Source organism: Chiroxiphia lanceolata, chromosome 5 (assembly GCF_009829145.1).
Source record: "Chiroxiphia lanceolata isolate bChiLan1 chromosome 5, bChiLan1.pri, whole genome shotgun sequence".
Taxonomy (NCBI): Eukaryota; Metazoa; Chordata; class Aves; order Passeriformes; family Pipridae; genus Chiroxiphia; species Chiroxiphia lanceolata.
The window spans coordinates 73,868,519-73,889,192 of NC_045641.1; the positions used below are offsets into that span (position 1 = coordinate 73,868,519).

Below are 20,674 nucleotides of genomic sequence, written 5' to 3' on the forward strand. Positions count from 1 at the left end.
CACTTTCCTTTATCCCATTTTGTCCATTCTTGTCTTTGGCGTGGAGCTCAACACAGGAGTCAGTCCCTTCAGGGAGTTAAACCAGACCAGCTTAGTTAGTGTGGCTTGCTGCTCTCTCATTTTGGGGGTTCGTGGAGGACTGCAGGGTTGCTTTTGCTTGCTGGGAGATTTAACAGATGTAGCTGGAACCTGCAGGAAATGTCCAGGGAAACTGGTCGCTGGAGGAAGCTTTTCCTGTTTAATCAGTGAAGGCAAAGGGGAGGAAGAGCAGCAGCACTGCCTAGTGGGGATAACTCTGCTCTCAGAGTTTTGGGCCCTGCTGTGGCTCATGGGCTCTCCAGGGACAAATGAGTTCATCTTCTGCCTGGATGCCTCCTTCCACCAGGTGGGTAGAGTGGTGCTGATCTGCTTTACCAAATGCTTAAAGGACCATGAGTAAAAGCACGATTTTGGCTGTTCTTGGCTGGTTTATGGTTATGTGCCAAGACAAAGCGCCCTGCGAGTCTCCCCGGAGGGAGGGCAGCAAAGCTGGGCAGTGCCATGCAGGAGTGCTCCTCTCTCTGCAATGCTCCCTGGGGTTCCAGGAGCTGCATGTTTCCTGCATTTGTGTGTCTGTTTATCCTCTCCTGCAGCAGGGAGCAGGCACACAGACAATGAGGTTCCGGATGCGAGGCTGGTTTCGTTTTTAGGAGCACTTCCCCCTCACACACCCTGGGCTGCCCTGCATGGCAGACGCTCCCAGCCTGGGGCCAGTCCCCCCTCCCCACGGATCCCGTCGTGCCTGCTCGGAGAACATCTTGGAAGAGCTGCTGGAGAGCCACTGGAGGAGAGAACAGTAAGTCTGGGAAAAGGGGCTCCTTTTGTAACCGTGCGTCCACGTGGGTTGTTATTGCTGAGGTAACGTCTGATGCTGATGGGCAAAAAATGGCTCTTGAAAGGTCTGGCACTAAACAGGGAAGTAGAAGTAAGTTTTAAGTAAGTTTTAAACTCGGTGCACAATGCACATTCTCTTTTTTTTCCCTTATTTATTTTTTTCTTGAGGTTTTCTGAACTCAGAAATGTTAACATTAACATTCCCGCTTGGTTTTTGTTCCCTTCTTTGTGTGATCTAGACAAGTGTGCCTAGGAAATTGAGCTAATGCAGAGTAGGGCTTTTGTCTTTTCAAGGAGGAAGTAAAGCAGTTGAAATGGTTTGGTACCACTGGTAAGTGCTTTGTGTGTATTCTACAGGTAGTTTGTAAGCCAGAGCCCACCACTCATTAATGTTCCATCTCAGGGGTATCTGACAGCCAGACTCTGAAGACCCATGGAGGAAAAGTGAACTGCTCTGACCCAACTAGAGAACTAGTAGTGGCACTGCAAGGTTGTGCAATATCTGGTTCCTGACCTGAGAAAATTTCACTTGCAGGTCACGTTCATAGTCAATAGTTAGACCTCAGTTTTATTTAAAAATGTCATAATGAAATGCCTTTACAATCAGTATTCAAGCAGTTGTCTCCTACAATGATCTAGGACCAAGGCTCATGCCACAGGAAGGGCTGCTTGTGAATGCTAATTGTTAGCAACAAACCAGTCTAAGTGGTAAATAGCTGCAGTGCTCAGGCTCTGCAATGCCTGTGGGGAATCAATATTGAGAGATGAGAGGTGAAACACAGTACTGGCTCTGCAGACAAATGATGGGCTCTGAGGGGTGTTGCTGCTTAGCAATAAGATCTTGGAGATATAATAAATAGCTCCATTAAAGTGTCAGCCTGATCAAAAATCAAACAGTGTCAGGAATTGGGAAGAGAGGAACATCAACATATTGACAGCTCCTGATGACCAGGACCCCAGTTTTGATTCAGGAAGGCTGAGCTGCAGCCTGTCAAAGTGTTTTTTAGGGAAGTTTCTGTATATCCTTGCTCTGCTTGTAGTTTTTTGGGTTTCTTTTTTTTCCCCCAAGGTTCTGCTTCTGGGGTAGTGCTGTCAGGGACTGGGTAGTGGGCAAGTCGGTCTTACCCAGAGCAGCAGTTTTAACACTGACTGAATAGGACACACAGGACTGAGGCCTTAGAGGATATGATATTACATTATAGCAAATTCTGAATTTCAGGCCTTTCCTTACAGGTTTCCAAATTTTAGAGTGGCTTCTGATGTCTGGGCCACGCAGAGCCCAGGGGTGTGGCAGGCACAACACATCCCTCTGAGGTGCAGATAGTCGAGGGAAATAAGAGAGACACAGCTGAGTTTTGCAGCAAAGCTGCGTGAGTGTGAGCTGTGGTTTACACAGACAATTACCATTATGAGCAGGACTTCCCAAGGCATAACAGCTGTCAGAAACCTAATTTAAAAGTAAGTAGTCCTCAGGTTGCTCTGTATTAATTAAGTTTTCTCTCTCAGGGCAGTCTTATCTCAGGTAGTTCAGTTGTTCCTCAGGCACTACATGACTCAATTTCTCCTATTTTATTTTATCAAGCACCTTTTTAGAGATAGCACTCAGTTTTGCAGCGACCATAATGAAATTAATTCCCTTGTGACCATCTCTCCTAGTGCCTTGCTGGCAATTTTAAGACAACTTGAATTACCAGATTGATGTGCAAAAGCATCCAGTGGCTATTTTGTACCAATATCCTCGCCTTGGCAAAACCCCTGTTAAAAAAAAATACATGTTCACAAAGCACTTTGACTGGAGCCTGTAATAAATATGTGAGGGAGAGCCTTCAGAGCTGCAGATTCCAATAACTCTTAACTTTTTGTTGAGTTTCAATCCTTGCCAAGCTAAAGCATCCTGTTTTTTTTAGTCTTGTGGACTTGAAGCAAGCACTTAAAACTGAACATTCCCTGCCATGTAAGCTGCCTGTAGAGCCTGGCTCTGTCTTTGGTGTTATCTGTGTAGGCAGTGTGGTAATTTAACTACTGTGGTCTTGATTTAATAGTCTCTAAGTATTGGTAATTTTCAAATTTTCTAGCAGATACTCGTTAATATCTTGGGACTGAAAGCTTTTTCATTTCAGTTGAAATAGGATTTTACTCACCTATTAGAGGTAAAACAGAATTAGATGGAATTACAGCAAGTTTTAGTGCTTCAGGGCTTTTTCTCCTACATTTTGATGATTAACAGGAAAAAAGAAAATTGTTTTTAGCTTCTTTTTCTTTACACACATTTAAATATATTTTCAGATTTTTTTTTTTAAAACAATCCACTGATCATGAAACAGTAACTGATAAAACCCCCTTCAGTTTGTTTTCTTCTTAGCACTGATTTTGATCTTTATATGCCTTTACTAATGATCCTTTCTCCCCCATATTTTTTATCAGTTTACCAGGAGTGAGAAAAGACAATGGATTCAGACTTTTTAAATGTGTTTACACAGCCTTCTACAGTTGATCAATTCCTAGATGAGACTGTCATTGCTAAAGGTATGTACTTTATGAACCTGGAGAGAAAAAGGTCCAAAGAACCACCTGAAGAACCAAACAGAAAATGTGCAGTGCAGATGAATTGTATATTTTTCAGCAGTGATCCCATGGTTTTATCTGTGTGTAATTTGGCTGCTGACTCTTTGGAGGCAGATCATGAAGAAGCAACACCAATTCCAGCTGGTTATTTAACTGAAATTTAAATAATATAAGGTTCTGGCCGACTTTGTTTTCCTCTTTCCAGAATTGTCCATCCAGATCTTACTGGTTTGAATTACACTGAAGCATCATTTCCAACAGCAGTTTTAACAGTCTGATGCACCATTTTCTCACTGATAAAGAATCAGTTAAAACAAAAAATGACAGTGTTTCTACATAGGGCAATTAGTGATTATTGGGACTATCAAACTCGCAGCAGATTTTGCCACAAACTTGCAGTAGTCATATCTGACAATTGTAATGTTTGCTTCCTTCCATAGGTGAGAAGAGGAAACTCATAAAACCCACCTCAGGCAACAATCCCAAGTTGGAACAATTAAAACTGGTACCACTTCTTTCGCTATATTGTTTAACCCTCACCTCAGGTTGTTTTAACCTGTTGACTTAAAGGAGAACCTATTGCTTAGATCCCACTCTCTACAAGTGGGAATGAGCTCTGAACCAGAGCTTTTGGCTCAGAACAATGTCAGGGTGGCTGGGGCCAAACAGGACCAAGCTTCAAATGCAGTGACCAGTGCTGGGTGTGAAGCTGAGTGCAGCTCAAAAACCGAGTTGTTTCTTGTGTGACACCTCTCCTAGCCTGGGAGATGTGGGTGAGACACACCAGAGACAACCAGCTGTTGCTTCATTGTGATGAGAATCCAGCTGCACTGGTCCCATGATAACAAGTTTTAGGGTTGCTTGTTATCTGTCTTGTCTTCTGCCTCCACTCGATGGAGCCTGATGGGGATAGAGAGCAGAGGGAGAAGGGATGGAGAGCATGCATGCAACTCATCAGGAATCCAGGAGAAAAGCTTTCAGGTTGTTGTAGGGTACATTGCCTGCTTGAGGTAATATGAGGGGTGAATCCTATTTCACAGGAAAGTACTTTATTTCCCAGTAATTTTGACACCCTCCCACACCCCGTGTGCTCAGTCACTGCCTCTCTCTAATGGCACAGCCCAGGGGAAGGCTCACACACTGCAATTCCCTGGAAGAAAAGTGGCATGTCTCTCATGAGACCAGCACTTCTTGCATTATGGAGGTGCTAAAATTGTTATAAATATTATGAAAAGCAGCTCAAGCTGTGTGCTGATGTTTGTATTATCTGGCATTTATAAACCCCTGGATAGGTGCATTCCTGTGTTACGTTTTCGGGCACATTTGATCAAAAAGATTTGATTTTTGTGTCAGGCTTTCACAATGTTTCTATACAGAAGAGAAAATCTGAAAGGTGGTGCTGCAAAATGCAATTATGTTGTCTACAGAAACACTGGATTTGTTCATTCCAGATTGCCAAAAATGAAGAGTTTCGCTCAGTTTATTATCTCTGTGAGCTTCAGTGCTTAATCCATTTTCTGACAGAGATTCCTGAAAGAATGTTCTTCATTGTCTAAATTATTTTCTTTGCATGATGTGGAGGTGGAAATTGAGTCCTGAGGGAGGCACAGCCCTCTTGGTGCCCATCAGTGCCACTTGATTGTCTTCTTAATCTAAAGAATTGATGCTTCTCTAGAGAAGGGGTTGGGATGGAGACAGGGACAGGGAGGTATCTTCAAGGGAAGAACAAGGGAAGCAAGGAAACTCTCTTGGGAGAAAGATTTTTCACTGCATTTTCATTTTGAGGTGTCTTTGGAGAACTAAGGAATGAGAAATGGCTCACTGTGGTTACTATAAATATCAAGCTGCATGTAAAATAGAAGATGGTTACATTGGGCAGCCAGCAGCAAACTTCTCCAAGTATTCCTTTCCTCCTTTCTCCCTTTTAAACACAAGGCTCTGCCCTGCAGCTGAGTGGGTCAGAAAGCAGAGCTGTGTGAGCTGCAGGCTGTGGATGTGGCTGTTGGGAGCTGAGATAGCAAGTGAGGGGTGTCACAGATCTGTCCTCAGCACTATTTGCTGCTTTTCTGACTTCCCTCTATATTTGAGGTACTGCTCTACCCCTCCCACATCTGAAGCCAGCATTAGCTGAGGAGCACAGCTTTCTGCTCTGGAACATTCTTAGCACAGAGTTTGTGTTACACTTTGACAGGTTCTCAGTTCAGGCGTTTGTCGTTCCTTGTGCAGTTTCAAGCAAGATATTTATATTTTTTTCAAACCCTTTTTACATTTTTGTTAATGTTGGGTAACTCACAGGGATCTGCTGTGAATTTTCTCCTCTGTTTACAGCAGACAAACTCCAGACACTCACTCAAGTAGTGACACAAGCAATACTTCTCCTTCTTTCAAGAGGGATGTCCATGTTAGCAGCCAGCTGGGGCTACTGCTTTTCTGTTCTGCTTCAGCCTTACCATCAAAATATGTGGATAAAACACATGCTTGGGGAAGTGCTGAGGAGCTTCTTCATGTAGGAGCACATGTGATTCCTTTCCAGCTGTAGCCAGCTCTCCTTGGCTTCCTGAGCAGCTGCCCCTTGCAAAGGCAGGAGGGATATTGGAAAGGCTGGTGGGAGGATTGCCATGTAAGAAAACCCCAAAAAGATGTTTGGGGACTGTGCAGTATAATAATGCAAAAAGAAAAAGGAAACAAAAGTAGGAGAGGAAAGGGAGGAGTGGGAGTAACATGGATAAGTACAAAGAATAACCCACAGAATGAGTGAAACCTCTTTTTTTACAAACTTCTGCCTGGCAGCTGAATTTGTGTGAATTCTGTGATATATGATAAAGGCAGGGGGTGGGAAGTGTACTGTGCAGCCTTTTCCTTGCTGGATGTGGGAATAGGTCTCCCAACTCTATAACCATTCCACAGAATTCATAGGAATATAACTAGTGAGGTGTCTACCTCACTTGAAAATCAGGAAGAGCTAACTGATACTTCCCTTTAAAAACCAACCAAAAAGCACAAAGGAAGTGGAGGTTGAAAGCAAACCAAGATGTGATAAGGGACTACAGAGAAAGGTGAAGCACAGCCTAGTGCTATTCTGTCTAAACAACAGGAATATAACTGCAGCTGCTTTGTTTTCCTCTGCAGTTTTTGATTGACTGGATTAACAGAACTCTGCAAGAGGAACACATAGTAGTTAAAAGTCTGGAAGAAGACCTGTTTGATGGGCTGGTACTTCATCATCTCTTGGGTAAGCTGTTGCTTTGAGTTTAGTTCCCAGACACGTCACGGGGGAACTTCCAGATTGGACAATAAACCTCACAACTCTCACTGGCAGTGACCTGCCAGGGTCTCACTTCCCTAACAGAGGAAACACTGCACTGAACCAGCTGTGATAATTGAAATTCTGAGCAAAAGCCCCAATGATCCACTGTTGTTTTACATAATTATTTTACTTCTAAGAAAATCTTTTGACCTGCTAGTTGATGCAATAAAAAGGTTTTGCATTTTGAAGTGCGAAATTAAGCGTGTCTGAGAGAAAGGAGGATTTCATTAGTCAGGAGCACAAAGGTGACTTGTGGTGCTCTGAGAAACATTGGATGGAATCAGAACTGTAATATATGTGTTTTCCTGCTTTTAAAAAAAAATAAAAATTAAAAAGTTCTAGGTCTAAAGAACTGGGCTGGAACTGGAACTGATAAAAGTCTAAAAGAGGCTTTTGGTGCTGTGTGGTGCTTGTATAAAGGTGTGACCTCCTGGAGCAGCCTGTTGTTTGTTTCGATTTCTCCATCTCTCCTCTCCCTACTATATTTTTCCTTCCCTTTTCACTCTCTTTGGGGATGTCTTTCAAATCATATCTCCTTTCCACCAAGGCTGAGAGCAGCAGCACGAGCAGGATTGGCAGCATGAACATGGCTGCCTGAGCAATGAGCTGGGATTTCTTTGCACACCATCTACAGGAAAGGTTCACTTGTTGGATTTCTGTAGCATCCGTTAGGAAAGAAAGTGTTGGGGGATGATCCTGCAAGGAATGACTTGAGTCCTCTCCCTTTTGCAGAGCTTCACTGATTTTACTGAGGCTTTCAGAGAGCACAGGAGTTTAACAAGGCATGAGGCTGTGGGGCTGTGGAAGCAATCAAACATTTAAAATAAGGCTTCGTGTGCTTTGCTGTCATTTTGTGGTTCTGATTTATTTTTTTAATTTTTTTTTTTTGCCTTGCACTTCCCATGGACTGTCTAAAAGAAAAGCTGGGGTCCCTCAAGCTGGATGTCGACAAGATCACGTTGACGGAGAAGAAACAGCGCCAGAAACTCTCTGTGATCATGGAAGCTGTGGCCAAGTGTCTGCAACTGGAGGAGAGTCAGCTGAAGTGGAGCGTGGAATGTAGGTGCAGAAGTGAAACAGGAGGAAATTATCCATCACAGGGCTTCTGCTGTGAGGCAAAGGGCTGCCAGAACAGCAATTAAACAGCCTGTTTTCAATGACTGGTTGAATCAAAAGTGAGACAGGAATCCCTGACCCTGACTGGCTCTGCCTCCTCTGAGCATGTGGCTTGTGGGTCACTTAACAGCCCTCAGTGTCCGTGCACGTGTCTCACAAAGAGAACTTTGAAGCTGTGCTATTGCTAAATCGTGATGTTGTACAAACCCCAGGCTGGTGTCCCACCTCTGTTATGGTCCCCCACGACTTTGGGATCCTCTGCACAGGGAGAATTCCCAATGCTGGAGGGAAGTTTACTCGTTTTGCACACTAAACAGTGTTTTCTTTCTTGCCATGGAACAGCTATCTTGACAAAGGACTTGCTGAGCACACTGCACCTGCTGGTTGCAATAGCAAAGCACTTCAATCCCAGCCTGGCCCTGCCTCCAAATGTTCAAGTGGAAACAATCACCATCGAGGTATTTCTAGTTCCAATAGGTTGCAGAGTCCTTTCACAAGGCTAACTTGCTTGGAATTGTATCAGTATTTTCTGTGAGCCTTTTAATTTCTCAGCTGTTGGATTAGATTTAGTTTTCAGTTCAGCTCTACTTTTTAAAGGGGAGAAACACTGTGCTGTTTTTCTTCCTTGATCAAAAAAAAAAAAAAAAATTATCCAAACTGAAAACAGCTGTTGGTGCCTGTAAAGAGGAAAAAGAAGATATTCTGCTGTTGCTATCTCTAAATGTTTTAAAGTAGAAGCCTGTACTCATAAATTATGACGCTGGTTTGTTGCTGAGGATTTCTTTCTTTAGGGGAAGGGAGTTTTTACTGGCCTGTCTCTTCAGGCTGTCAGCTGGGGGAAGCACTGTTTTTCTGATGCTATGTGGAGTACTGAGAACTATATAGAGGGGAAAAAACGAACAAGGATGTAAGAAAAGCTCCCGAGGGGCTTTAGAAATAGTCAAGAATTGCCATCCTAAATTTAAGCATCCCAGAAAACTGAAGTCCTCTGCAGGGGGGATTTATCTGTGGGTGTCAGGCCGTGGCACAAGGTTATTATAAGGCAGAGGTGACCTGCTGCAGTGCTGCAAACGAGTCATGAAAGCCTCGTTACTGCTTTTGATTTCTCTGTGTGTGTGTGTGTGCCAAACTCTCAATTTTTTTATTGTCCTTTCAACAGAACACCTCCAGAGGATTAAAGACATCAAATGCGGTGGAAAATATCACAGACAACAAGTAAGAGGGGATATATCTGGTTTTTTTACACTGTCAGTCAGAAAAGAACCAATGTGGGTGTGTTCCCCCTTGGAAAAAATAGCTGGGATCATGATGATGACAAAGGGTGCAAACCCAGGCTTGCATATGCATTTGAGCTGTTTCTCTGATTTCTTTCCTTTTTTTATCCTCCCCTTCAGATTTGGTATTATGATAGAAGACCTTTCTTTATTCCTTACCTAAACTTCTCTAAAATAATGTGCATGATTATCTCTGAGGCTCAGTGTGGAATTTCATAGCAAATACAGTAATAGAATCCCAGGACTGTAAATCTACCTGTGCTAGACTAAACTAGAAATTTTATAAAGCCACAAAGGTTTAAATGTATTTTTAATTTGCTGCTGTTGTGTCATTAAATAAAGAGAAAGGAGGCAATTCCTTCCTTATTTTGCTGAGAAAGAAAGGTTTGCTGAGTTTATGAGGTACTGCCATTGTTAAAGGAGTTAAGTAGTAAGATACCATTTATATACTGAGAAAATATGGATATCATTGCAAGAACTAGAAACAGATTTTCCTACTATCATTTTTATATGGCAGAACATCTTCAAACTCTAATATCATGAGCAGCTTATTGGAAGAGGATATTAAGGATTGTGCTTATAAAATTCATTGGTCTGTGGGCCAGTTAAAATCTCACAGGCTTCCAGGAGCTTATGCAGATATAAAGTGTACTTAAAAATGTCTCTTGGAAAGTCACTCTGACAAGAAGTTAATGGTGCTTGGAGCTCTATCTCCTGCTTTACAAGATAGCAGATAAGCTTTGCTTATGAATAAGATTGGCTCTGCTGAATGATTTTTCTAATTCCTGCTTTTTATTGCACTTCCAGAGAGAGCACAGAAGCGCAGTCAAGTAAGTGCTGGCACTGCCAAGTGCAATGTTCCATCATTGTGTGCTGTTATACACCCTGTCCTGAGCCATTTTTACCTCACCATAAAATCAGTGTGCTCCCACTAAAGTCAACGGAGACTCAGGGATTTTTTTTCCTGGTGTGTTTTTCTCCACATGTTAATGTCTGTTCATATCATCACAGTACAGTTTGGGAATTGGGTGGCCACTTTGCCCTTGGATTACAGGCAACAGATGGGAGGTGAGGCAGGAAATGATGACCCAACAAAGCCTCGTCCGGGGGCAAAACATGTCATGGATTTATGGAACTGTTTATGACCATAAAGCCTTCAGGGTTGTGCTTGTTGCTCCCAGTTCCAAGGCACTTTCCACAGTTTGCAAATGAGATTTTGAAATCTGCTGGTGGCAGCTCAGTAAAACCAACATCCCCAGAGTTTTTACCCTTTAGTGCTTTTCAGGGCTGTGAAACACTTGAAGTGAAAAATATCCATGTGCACAGAGCCTGCAGAAGGTCTGGGCACTGCTCAGGCTTCAGTGGGAGCTGCTCTTCCTTATAAAGAAGGTAAAGGAGCACGTTGCATCCCCAGAGAACCAAGGCAACTGTTTTAACTCCCTGCTTTGCCCTTTGTTTTAGTGTTTTCTTGCTTTGCAGAGGTCCAAACTATGTCATTTAATACGTATTTATCGCTTATTCCACTGGGTGTTCTCTAGTGCGGGCTGAAATTGTGAAAATAAAAACAGGAAAAAAAACCCCAACCCATAATTAGGTGTTTCTTTCAATGGATTGGTTCTGCTGTGAAGAGAAATCTGCAATTCACTCCTCCAAATGCTCACTCCCTCTATTTTTGACACAGAGAGAAATCCCAAAGTGTGGCTCCAGGAGAGGGCTCTCCAGTTTGCTCGGTGGCTGCAGGTTTCAGGCTGTTGCTCAGGGATTTGTTTGATGGATTCACCTTTTCCCTGGCACTGCTCCTGCAGCAGCCCCTGAACAGGGAGAGCAGGGAAATGTGAGGAAACCCCTTCACAAAGGAAACCCCTGTCACTGTCTTTTGGGAGGAATCTTCCTTAAGCGAAGCTCCCTTTGCTTTCCTGCAAAAGCTGCTTCTCCATTTAAAAAAAAACAACAACACTGGTTTTCCTGTAGAAACTGGCTCTCCATTTAATTCTGCTGCCAGAGTGCTCTGCATTTTTAGGAGTGTTTCAGAGGCTTTGTTCATGCTTGAACCAGTGTCGTGGCTGGGTGAGGATGGGCATTCCATGAATCTCCTTTCCTTAGAAATGAGCTGTGTGCCAGCTCAGTGCCAGCTTTAAACTGGTCATTTTTGAGGTCCCAGAGTTTCCAGAGGAAGGGCAATGTCTCCAAACTGGTGGTTTTTTTGAAGGAAGGAGGCTGGTTTTTCTGCAAATTTGATGTACCTGATGTTTCTGCCTGGGCAGAGCAGTAAAATGAACAGCTCTTCTTCTCTGCTCCCAGTATTTCATCCCAGAGGTTCAGGGTCAAAAGAACCATAAGTGAAAAGAGATAAACTTGGCCATTGCTCAGACTGGTGGCAGCACAAATCTTGAGAACCTCTGCAGGGAATTACCTTCAATAATTTCTTTATTGAATGATTCAGTTCAATTCAATAATTTCATTATTGAATGAAATAAATTGTCTTCTCTGATGCAGTCAGGCCAAAGGGAAGCCTGTCACCCTGTCCTCTGATAAACACAAATAAAATAAAATAAATAAATACATAAATGCAAAAGCAGGATCGCTCCCCACCCCCCTACAACTCTGTTCTTCCCTTGTTTTCAAGTTGCAAATACCTTTCTCCTTCTGGAGCCACATGAAACCTCTGAGCTGACAGTTATTCAAAATAAAACCAATTAATGTTGTTTTGATACAGATGATGCCTTTGATGAATTATTTAGCCGTGCTCCAGATAAACTGGAGGCTGTCAAAAAGGTAATTTACTTTTTTTTAGTAGACATCAAAATCTGTTAGGCAAAACATAAAAGTTAAATCTCCACTGAAAAAGGGTTTTTTTTTTCTTTCCCCCTCCCTCTCTTCCCCTTCTGTTTTCTTTAGGTTTTTTTGCAGTTTGTCAACCAGCATGTTGGAAAATTAGGATTAAGTGTGAAAGACATCGAATCTCAGGTAACCCATGTTTTGTCAGTGTTTCCTCTCACCACTAGGAATCCTCCTTTTTGTTGTAGTAATTTAAAATCTGGCAACATAACAATGATTTCCAGGTTCAGGTTGAGATATCAAGCTTCAGCCTCTGAAGTTATTGAAAAAGTACTGAAAAAATACAGTCATTTATAGTTACACATTTGTCACTTGTGTCTCTCTCCACACCTGGAATAGTTTGCTCTAACAGCTGTCCTTTTACAAGGTCATATCTTCACTAATATGAATTTGGGAGCCTTATCTATCTAAATATGAAGTTCACTGTGGAAAAGAGGTTGAGGGAGCTGAGTCATTAGACTGTGATTGCCAGAGTAACTAACATTTAAATTCCTTTACTGCTGCAATGGCATTTATTGGAATAATTTACTAAAGCCAAATAATTTTCAGATCCTTCTTCCTCTAGTTTTCAGATGGAGTTATCTTACTTATCTTAATTGGACAACTGGAGGGTTACTTTCTGAATTTGAGGAACTTCTTCCTGACTCCAGCCAGCACCACGGAGATGGTGGGTTGTTCTGTAACCACTTAGAGCTTGAGACACCAAACATCTCGTGTGTTCAATGCTTTTGATGTCACTGGAGGGCTCTGCTGCTGCTGGGTGTGAAGTCAGACCCCTGCAGGCTTTGCAGGGTGGGCGTTTGGGACTCCACAAACACACCTTTGGTGCTGTTACAAGACCTTGGTGTCTTCAAAATCAGTGTCTTGTGAGAGGCAAACAGCCGTTCCTGGCGTTTGTTTGGCACCTCTGAGCTCCTGGAGCCTCCTGGTGAAATCCAGAGGGTCTGTGTGGTGGGGAATCAGGGGGCTATCCCCTACAAGCCTGTCCTGCAGATGTTTTTAAGTGGATGACACCCCTTGCATGGCAGAACTGGATCCCTCTGGGTTTGTCTATGCTGTCCTAAAAATAAACCTTAATCAAGACATGGCCAGAACATCTTGAAGGCCTCCTCTGCTTGGAGAACTCTGGAGAGTTGACATCCTTTCCTCCCTGGAGGCTGGGAGCTGTAACCTCCCCAGCCAGACCTGCTTGGCAGCTTTTGCAACCTGTAGCAGGCAGATTTCATCTGTGCTTTGGAAGTAAAAGCTGTCATCAGCCAGAAGGTACCATGTGCTGGGCTGCCTCCTCCACAGGTCTGGAATGTTGATATGTTTTGAGATATTTGAGATATTTTCAGCTTGTCTCTGCTGTGGGCAGGGGTTTTTCATTTGGGTCACGGAGCAGCTCTGAAAATCTTGACACTGGAGCTATTTTGGCTGGGTTGTACTCAGATTTCTGAAGGTGAAATGTGTCAGATCCTTTTCAGTTGAGAAGGAAATGTCTCCTCTGGTGTGGTTTGTGTTACAGCTTCCCCACGCAGATGAAGCTTTTGTCTGATTCCCAACCTTAGCACAGTCAATGTCTTATTTGTAATGGAAATTCTCAGAGATCCCATAATAATGAATAAATATTCCCATGGAGCTTTTCATCAAAACATTTAAAAGCACAGTTGTTTGAGACCTGTGTTCAAACACCAAAATTTCATTGCTGTCAGCTGGGTAACTGTTTAAGGTATTAGGAAAAATAGATTTTTTTTTTTTTTTTTTAAATCTAAGAACAGGGAAAATATATTTTGAAGGGCATTTCCTTGGAGCAGTTTTTCTTCCCTTTCTCCTTCATCCTGTTTTCAGAATTGTTAGGCCTGGTCCATTGACTTGGAAAGAAATTTTTAGCTTTTTCATTAACTTTATACAGAGGAAGTCAATGAATATTTTCTTATTTAAAATTTCATAGATCACCATTTTGGTTTTGGTTCAGCCCTATTCAAGCCTCACAGATTTCTCTCTAGAAATGAGATATCCCTACAATTCAGGTACAAATCAGAGTTCTGACTTCCCAGTTCTTACCCTGCACATCACTGGCATCAGAGAAGAATATAATGGGGTCGGGCACTGCTTAGAACAGTTCTTTCCACTGGAGTAATTTCATTTTAGCAAAGCTCCTTGCGAGTACTGGGCTTGCTGTTGAACAGTTTGCCAAAGTGGTGTTTAGCATTTGTTTCTCCTCTGATGTTCATTACAAGATGCACAGTGGGATGACACCATAACTAAAAATATTGATCGACCCTCGTTCAGCTGTCATTTGGACATAAAATGTGTCTTCCGATTCCCCCGTGCTTTCTGACTCCCTGTCATTTTAGACATTAATTGGTGCAGCAAAGTGGGGAGATGCAACCTTTGCTGAGATTGAAAAGATCTCATTTGTGTTGTTCAAGTGATGACAACCACAGGCACTGTTCTGATCGACTTCCACTCCAGCTGAAGGGACAGCTGGATGTTCAGAGCTTCACTTCATGAACTGCAGGGAGGGGAAATGAGGCTGGAAGGAGTGAGAATGAGGAGGAAATGGATACCAGAAATAGGGAGGGATGGGGGGGTGAGGAAACCAGGAGCAGATGAGCCTTAAGTCCCTTCTAACCCAAACCATCCCATGATAAAAATTGGGATGTGATCAACCTGCAGGTGCAAGAAGACATCTCTGTGTGGGGGTGGGTTTGTTGCAGGTTTTTTGGGGTGTTTATTGCCCAAAAAAGCGAGGTTTGCAGGTAACTGTAAAGAAGTCCACCTCTGGGTGCTCATGTGCAAGGAAAGGTGTGCATGCTGTGACAAAGAATATGATCACAAAATGGGTCAGGTTGAAATTAGGGGTGAGCTTTGTAAAGTCAGGAGATGAAGATGATGATGAAGGAGGGCCCCTGGGCTTCTCAAAACTGTGTGAACTCAGTACTTTTGCCAAAACAGGCCCAGAGCTGAAACACCCCAAATGTCCTGACTCCTGTCCAGTTGTAAATCCTGGAGGATTGTCCAGCTGGAAGTGCAGCTGGATAAAACAACTTCCTTTTCAGGCTTTCTTTTCTTTGGTAATTATCAGGTTTTCTGGCTGAAAATTCATGTTGAAATCTGCATGTTGTCATTCCTTGAAAATCTCACATGCATTCCAGAGAGGGAAATGTGGCCCTTTTACCTGTGCTGGTTCATTGAGGAAATAATTAAAAAAAACATTCACAACTGCTGCTTATGTGTGTGATGCTGTTTTGATGTGGGAAGGGAGAGAAAAAACAGAGGAAAACTTAGAGGAAAAACTCCAGCCTTCATTCATAGATGTGTTTAGTTCCTCATGAGTATTATTAAGGATATCATTTATGCTTTTATTGTGTGTGGACACCTTTATGTGGTCCAGCAGAAACTTTAAGCTCACAAATACAGCTGATCCAGAGATTTCCCATCTGGAAATTCTGAATAAGACATGCAGAACTTTTACTTCTGTATATTTTGTTTGTTTCAAGTGTGGTAGGGATGTGGGCATTGTAAAAAAAAAACAGAAATAAACTCCATGCATCTATTAGATCCAGTTAAGGATCTGGCCTGTTTTCCCCATGGGAACATCCATTAACACAGGTCTTTCACTTGTGAAGGTCTATTTTTGACTAGATGGATTCCTCTGCCCACCTCATGGGATATGTTTTGCTGGAGATGGATTTTACATCTAATTTTATATTATAATTGGTAGAAATTCTGAAGAGCACTCCATGAAAACTAAGGAGATGAATATGAGTGCATATTTATGAATCAGTATCTTTAGCTACTAGAGAAATATTTTCTAAAGCCTTCTGGCCACGGCACTGTCAGGGAGAAAATATTATAATATTTTCTATTATATTAATCTCTCTCTAACAGCTCCACAACGTTAACCTTGCCTTGGACTTGCTGGCAGATGGAGGTCTTCTGAATTTTTCTGTGAACTCTGAAGGTGAGTCATGGCATGCAAACTTGTCTGGAATAGAATTGCTAATATCCTGGCTTAGCAAAAATTAGATTAATTGCAGAGAGCAGGTTCTGCAATGTGACACATTTCATTATATGGCTACCCCACAGCTCCTCGTTCAGAAATGAATAGTAGTGGTAAAATAAGACTTCTTTTGAACAATCGTTATTTCTCTACTAAAAAAAAGTTGGATTGTTATAAGTTTAGTAACTTTACGCTAAAACTGGTTGGTAATTCAGTATTTGTTAAAGATTTAAACCAGTGACAGCTCCCAGGGAAATTACAGCAGTCGAGCTGGAGGGAAAATTATTTTCCCATCTCATAAAAAAGTTTCAGTGCATTAAAAGCAAGTTTGTTTCACGTGGGAAAAAACCTTGCAGAATATGTCTTGAAAATCAGAAACACTGATCACTCTATTTAAACCCAGCAGAGCTGGTGGGTCAGTCTCCTGAATATGAAAATCATAGGTTTTAAGCTTTTTTTATGCTTGGTTCAGACCTGGGAGATGAGTATTGATCCAAGTGAGCGCTTTCATCACTGAATCAATGTACAGGCATGTTCCACCACAAAAAAAAAAAAAGGCAAAAGAAAAAACAAACAAACAAACAAACAAAAAAAGCTTCATTTGGATAAGTTCCAATTTTCCAATTAAAAAAAATATGGTTCAGAAATTCCACAAAGAATGTTTTACCAGCTCCTGGTGGGACGAGGGATGTGGTTACATCAATGGGTGGTGCTGGGACTGCACAGCCCGACCCCTTGCAGGGCACAACCCCCATCCTTCCTCCACCAAGCCAGAATAAGAAAGTCAAATCTTTATTAAAAATGGAAAGAATTATCTCTACCCCTGGTAGTTACTTCTGAGAGAGTGGGGGGGTGTGTTTGGCACGTGACACTTGGAATCATGGAGAGGGAAAGATGGAATTTAGAACTTTTGATTTTTTTCTTCTGTTCTCTTTTTTCCATGAATGATTTGGTGATGTCAGCAGTTTGCTTGTGGGCTTTTTGCTGTATCACACAGAGCTGGGAGTCTGAAAAGCTAAATAGCCTTTATTTATGTTAATGTTAAAAGAGTGAGCTCAGGTCTCCATGCTGAGATCCACCTTCTGTGTGAGAGGAGATAAATCCATGCTTTCCTCCCTTCCCTCTGGCTGTTCTGCACTGCCTCAAACACAGAGTTGATCAGGATAAGAAATACTGGTGCCAACATCTCCAAGTCCTTTTTAGCTTCCCTGGGAAAACCTTCAGCTAGTGAGTAAATTTAATATGATTTAAGGGTACTTATTACAGCTACGCTACTTATGCTGCTCGAGGATCTCATTTACCAGTGTTTTATTGTTAATCTTGCTCCCAGTGATTTACAACGTTGTAAGAAGAACAGTAAACCCTCTAAATCAGTTACCCTCTTCCACTGCAGTTATTAAATACAAGAGCAGTTTGTTTAGCCAAGAACACAGAAGCTGGAAAACTAAATGAAAGCAAACAAACCAAAAAAAGAAAGCAACCAATGGCAACGAAAGATGATGGAAATATTGCAACAAAAAAATAAAGTGTCAGGTAATTCCCAACACGGTTCCTGACATAGAAGAATCATAAACAACTAAGGCTAGAAAGCCCTATTAAATTATCTACTCAGTTCTCTGCTAGTGAAGCATTATTTCTTACTATGCATTATTTACTCTGTCTTACAGCAAGGTAGGGCAGTGAAGGTCCCTTTTCCTCAATTCCTTTAATAAATAATTAGTTTTCTAGCTCTGTAGTTCCTATTTTGCTTCTTGTTGCAATTAGATTGTCTCAGTTCCCACTCTAATTGGGGAAAGGTGGAAGATCCTTTGGCAGTTGCAGTCTCTTTCTGTTCCAGGCATTGCTAATACTTCCCATCTGTTTTTGTTGCCCCTGGTTTGTGTATCCACAGATATTGTGAAGGGAGATATGAAGGCTACAATGAGGATTCTCTATTGCTTGTATTCCAAGTACAAGACCAAAGAAGCATGAAGGACAAGGCAAAAGCTTGAGCTTTTATTTTTTTTTCTCCCCCAGCATGTCACAGTGTGATTTTTGGATTCCCAACTCTGTTTACCACTGCTTCTGTGCCTGAACTTGTGTTTGACACTTGCTGTGTTAACATTGCATATGCAAGTCTGTTATTCATGCAACCTTTCACATATACAGCCTGAGTAACTTTAAACATTGTGGGTCCATGGCCAGTGTAATTCTGTGGCTGTAGCTCTTGTTCCAGACCCTGCCTTTTGTTTTCTCCAGTGCTGCAAAGAGGTGCAATGTGTGTTTTTTCTGGACTCTGCGTTCTTTGCTCCTTAAGGTGAATTTGGAAGTTGTTGTTGCAGCCTCCCCACATTTCCTGCTTCTGAGTCGCTCTGGAAACCGGAGAGGTGAAGACTGAGACCCACTTGAAGCTCAAGTTCAAAACCTGCTTTGGAGAGGTGGCCAGAGCTTGTCAGACAAGAGGATATGGATTGGACACCAAGTGAATAGGCAGCAGAAAGGAAATCTGATCTTACTGAGTGTTTGATGAATGTTCCACTGCTCAGATGTGGAGAAGGAACTCAGATCAATGTGAGACTGTGCAGTGACACAGGGCTCTCCTGCACAGCTGGAGGAAGATGCCCTTCTTTCCTTGCCAAGCCAGTGCCAAGCTGTGGCTGGCTCCAGCCTGTTGCAGCCCCACTGTAAGCTTTGACTGGCAGGAATCCCAATTCCTGTGTCAAGTAAGAAAGGCTCACATGTGCACACTTTCTCTCCAGTAAGAGGTGGATAGTTGCTGGCCTCCTCTGCAGCTGGAAGAGACCATCATGGGTGGGATCAGTGAAACTCAGCTTCCACCACTTCTGGCAGCTCAGTTGTGCTGCAGGGCCTCTCAAACTCCTCTGAGACTTTCCCAGCTGAACTTATCCAGCCACCATCCCCAGGCATCCCAGCATCTCCCTCTGGATGTGTCAAGGCTAGCCACAATTTATGTCAGCTGTCACCCTCGGTCCTCCTTGGGGGGTTTTAAATCACAGCTCTTTCAAAACCTCCGTCTACTCCCCCGACCTTAAAATTATGTCATGTTGCAGAAAACTAGAGATCTAATAATAAAGTTTTGGTATTATTGTGGCTTCCATCTAAACTGATTTAATTTCCTGTCGTCAGTGCCTCTGACATTTGATCTCTGGTCTGATCCTCCACCTGTGTGTTAAGGGGAAAGCAGAGCTCCAGTGCTGACATTTACAGAGGAGAATTTGTTGTGTCTACCCCTGGACACAGAGCCCAAGGAAGATCCTTAGATAGCAATGCTGGTAAGTCTTCACTGCCTTTGACAATGGTAATGCTGCACAGCTGCTGAGGGACAGAGCTCTGCAAACTGCCCTGAGTCCAATCCTTTCTGCACCAAGAATGAGCCTGTTACAGAGAAAAATACAATATGTGGTGCCAGTGATCAGCACATGCTAGTTGTGTGTGCTGTTCTGAATTATTTGAGTAAAGAATACTTGGTTTTTTTTTTTCATTTGCAAGTCTCCATCAGTACCTTGCTTTATTCCTTGATGGGCTTCTAACAGTCAGCTGGGGGACCTGAGAAGTTTGTTCTCTGGCATAAATAAATCCCGTGCAGATTTCTGGCAGGGGAAGTGTAGATCTTGATATTTAGTAAATGAAAGGGTCATATTCCCTTCCCAACACCAGCTTCCCTAAACCTGTTATAAAAAAATAATTTTTTTGGAAACACACAGTGGAAAACAAACAGTTAATGTGCTTGAATCAAAACCACAGAGAGACTAAAAATTGATGTTTTAATCTGCTTTTTATGCTGAGAGCCAATTTATAACCCACTTGATGTGTCTGAGCATTTTGATAAAGAGGCTGTGTTTGATTCCTAAAACATGCTATGGAATTTTACTAATCCATCATAGACACCCACTCCATAAATTGGTGTTGAGTATACAAGTGCACTGTTTACATTTGGGATGTAGTTACAGCCTTGGCATAGCTTTAATAATAAATATAAAGTGTCAGGGCTACAAAGAATATTCCAACACCTGGTTTAGTGGAAGATGTCCTTGCCCACAGCAGGGGAGTTGGAACTAGATGATCTTTAAGGTCCCTTCCAACCCAAACCATCCTCTGATTCTATGAAAATGGAGAATAAAGGTATAGATGTATAGATATTTAGATATATGACTGTTCTCAGATGTCACATCAAGCTGACCTGTTTCCTTTTTCTCTTACAAGCATAAGCTCATGAAAAGCAAAATTCTTACTGTATTTACCTAATTAAATTTGCAATTTTCATACTTGAATCCTAGATAGGAGGCTTTTGGGATGGAAAAGTGTGGTGGACTATTAAGGTGTTGGAGTTTTTAACTGTGCTCTGTAGCTGGGCTTGCAAGTTTAACTGCAATGACTCTTCAGTTTTCCAGTGGAGTCACTGAATGACTGGGTCATAATCCACTTCCAAGGAAGAAAATTCAGCATCTTTATCTTTTACATAACTGGTAAATGGTCCATGAGTTTCTGAGCCAAAAAGCACTGCAGGAGCTTCTGTTGCTGTCCTTGTCTCACAGGGAAGTGGCAGCAGATCTGGGGATATGGAATACATCTCCAAGGGCAAAGCTGGGAGGTTGTTTTTGGGACAGTTACAGCATGGACAAGAGGACCCACACCAAGGCTCTTCCAAAGTAGTGTATTTTAGGTAAGAGAAGTTTAAGCCTATAATTTCTGTACTCAAATACCTGTAAAGTT

At 42.3% G+C, this 20,674-nt stretch overlaps 1 protein-coding gene across 7 annotated transcripts; it reads left to right on the forward strand.

The window, feature by feature from the left end:
• The first annotated feature begins 698 nt into the window (after positions 1–698).
• Positions 699–19,165, forward strand: PARVG (parvin gamma). 7 transcript variants are annotated; one of them, XM_032689455.1, is made up of 14 exons: positions 699–835; positions 1,113–1,204; positions 3,298–3,399; positions 3,879–3,943; positions 6,568–6,670; positions 7,664–7,804; positions 8,204–8,319; positions 9,021–9,076; positions 9,943–9,965; positions 11,852–11,910; positions 12,034–12,102; positions 12,539–12,640; positions 15,850–15,922; positions 17,978–19,165. In XM_032689455.1, exons 3-14 carry the CDS (start codon positions 3,321–3,323, stop codon positions 18,112–18,114), a joined length of 1,023 nt encoding a protein of 340 aa, XP_032545346.1. In that variant the 5' UTR covers positions 699–835; positions 1,113–1,204; positions 3,298–3,320; the 3' UTR covers positions 18,115–19,165. The 7 variants fall into 7 exon arrangements, with proteins under 7 accessions (XP_032545346.1, XP_032545347.1, XP_032545348.1 ...); XM_032689456.1 differs by having other exon boundaries at positions 3,306–3,399; XM_032689457.1 differs by lacking the exon at positions 1,113–1,204 and having other exon boundaries at positions 17,853–19,165.
• The last annotated feature ends 1,509 nt before the right edge of the window (positions 19,166–20,674 follow it).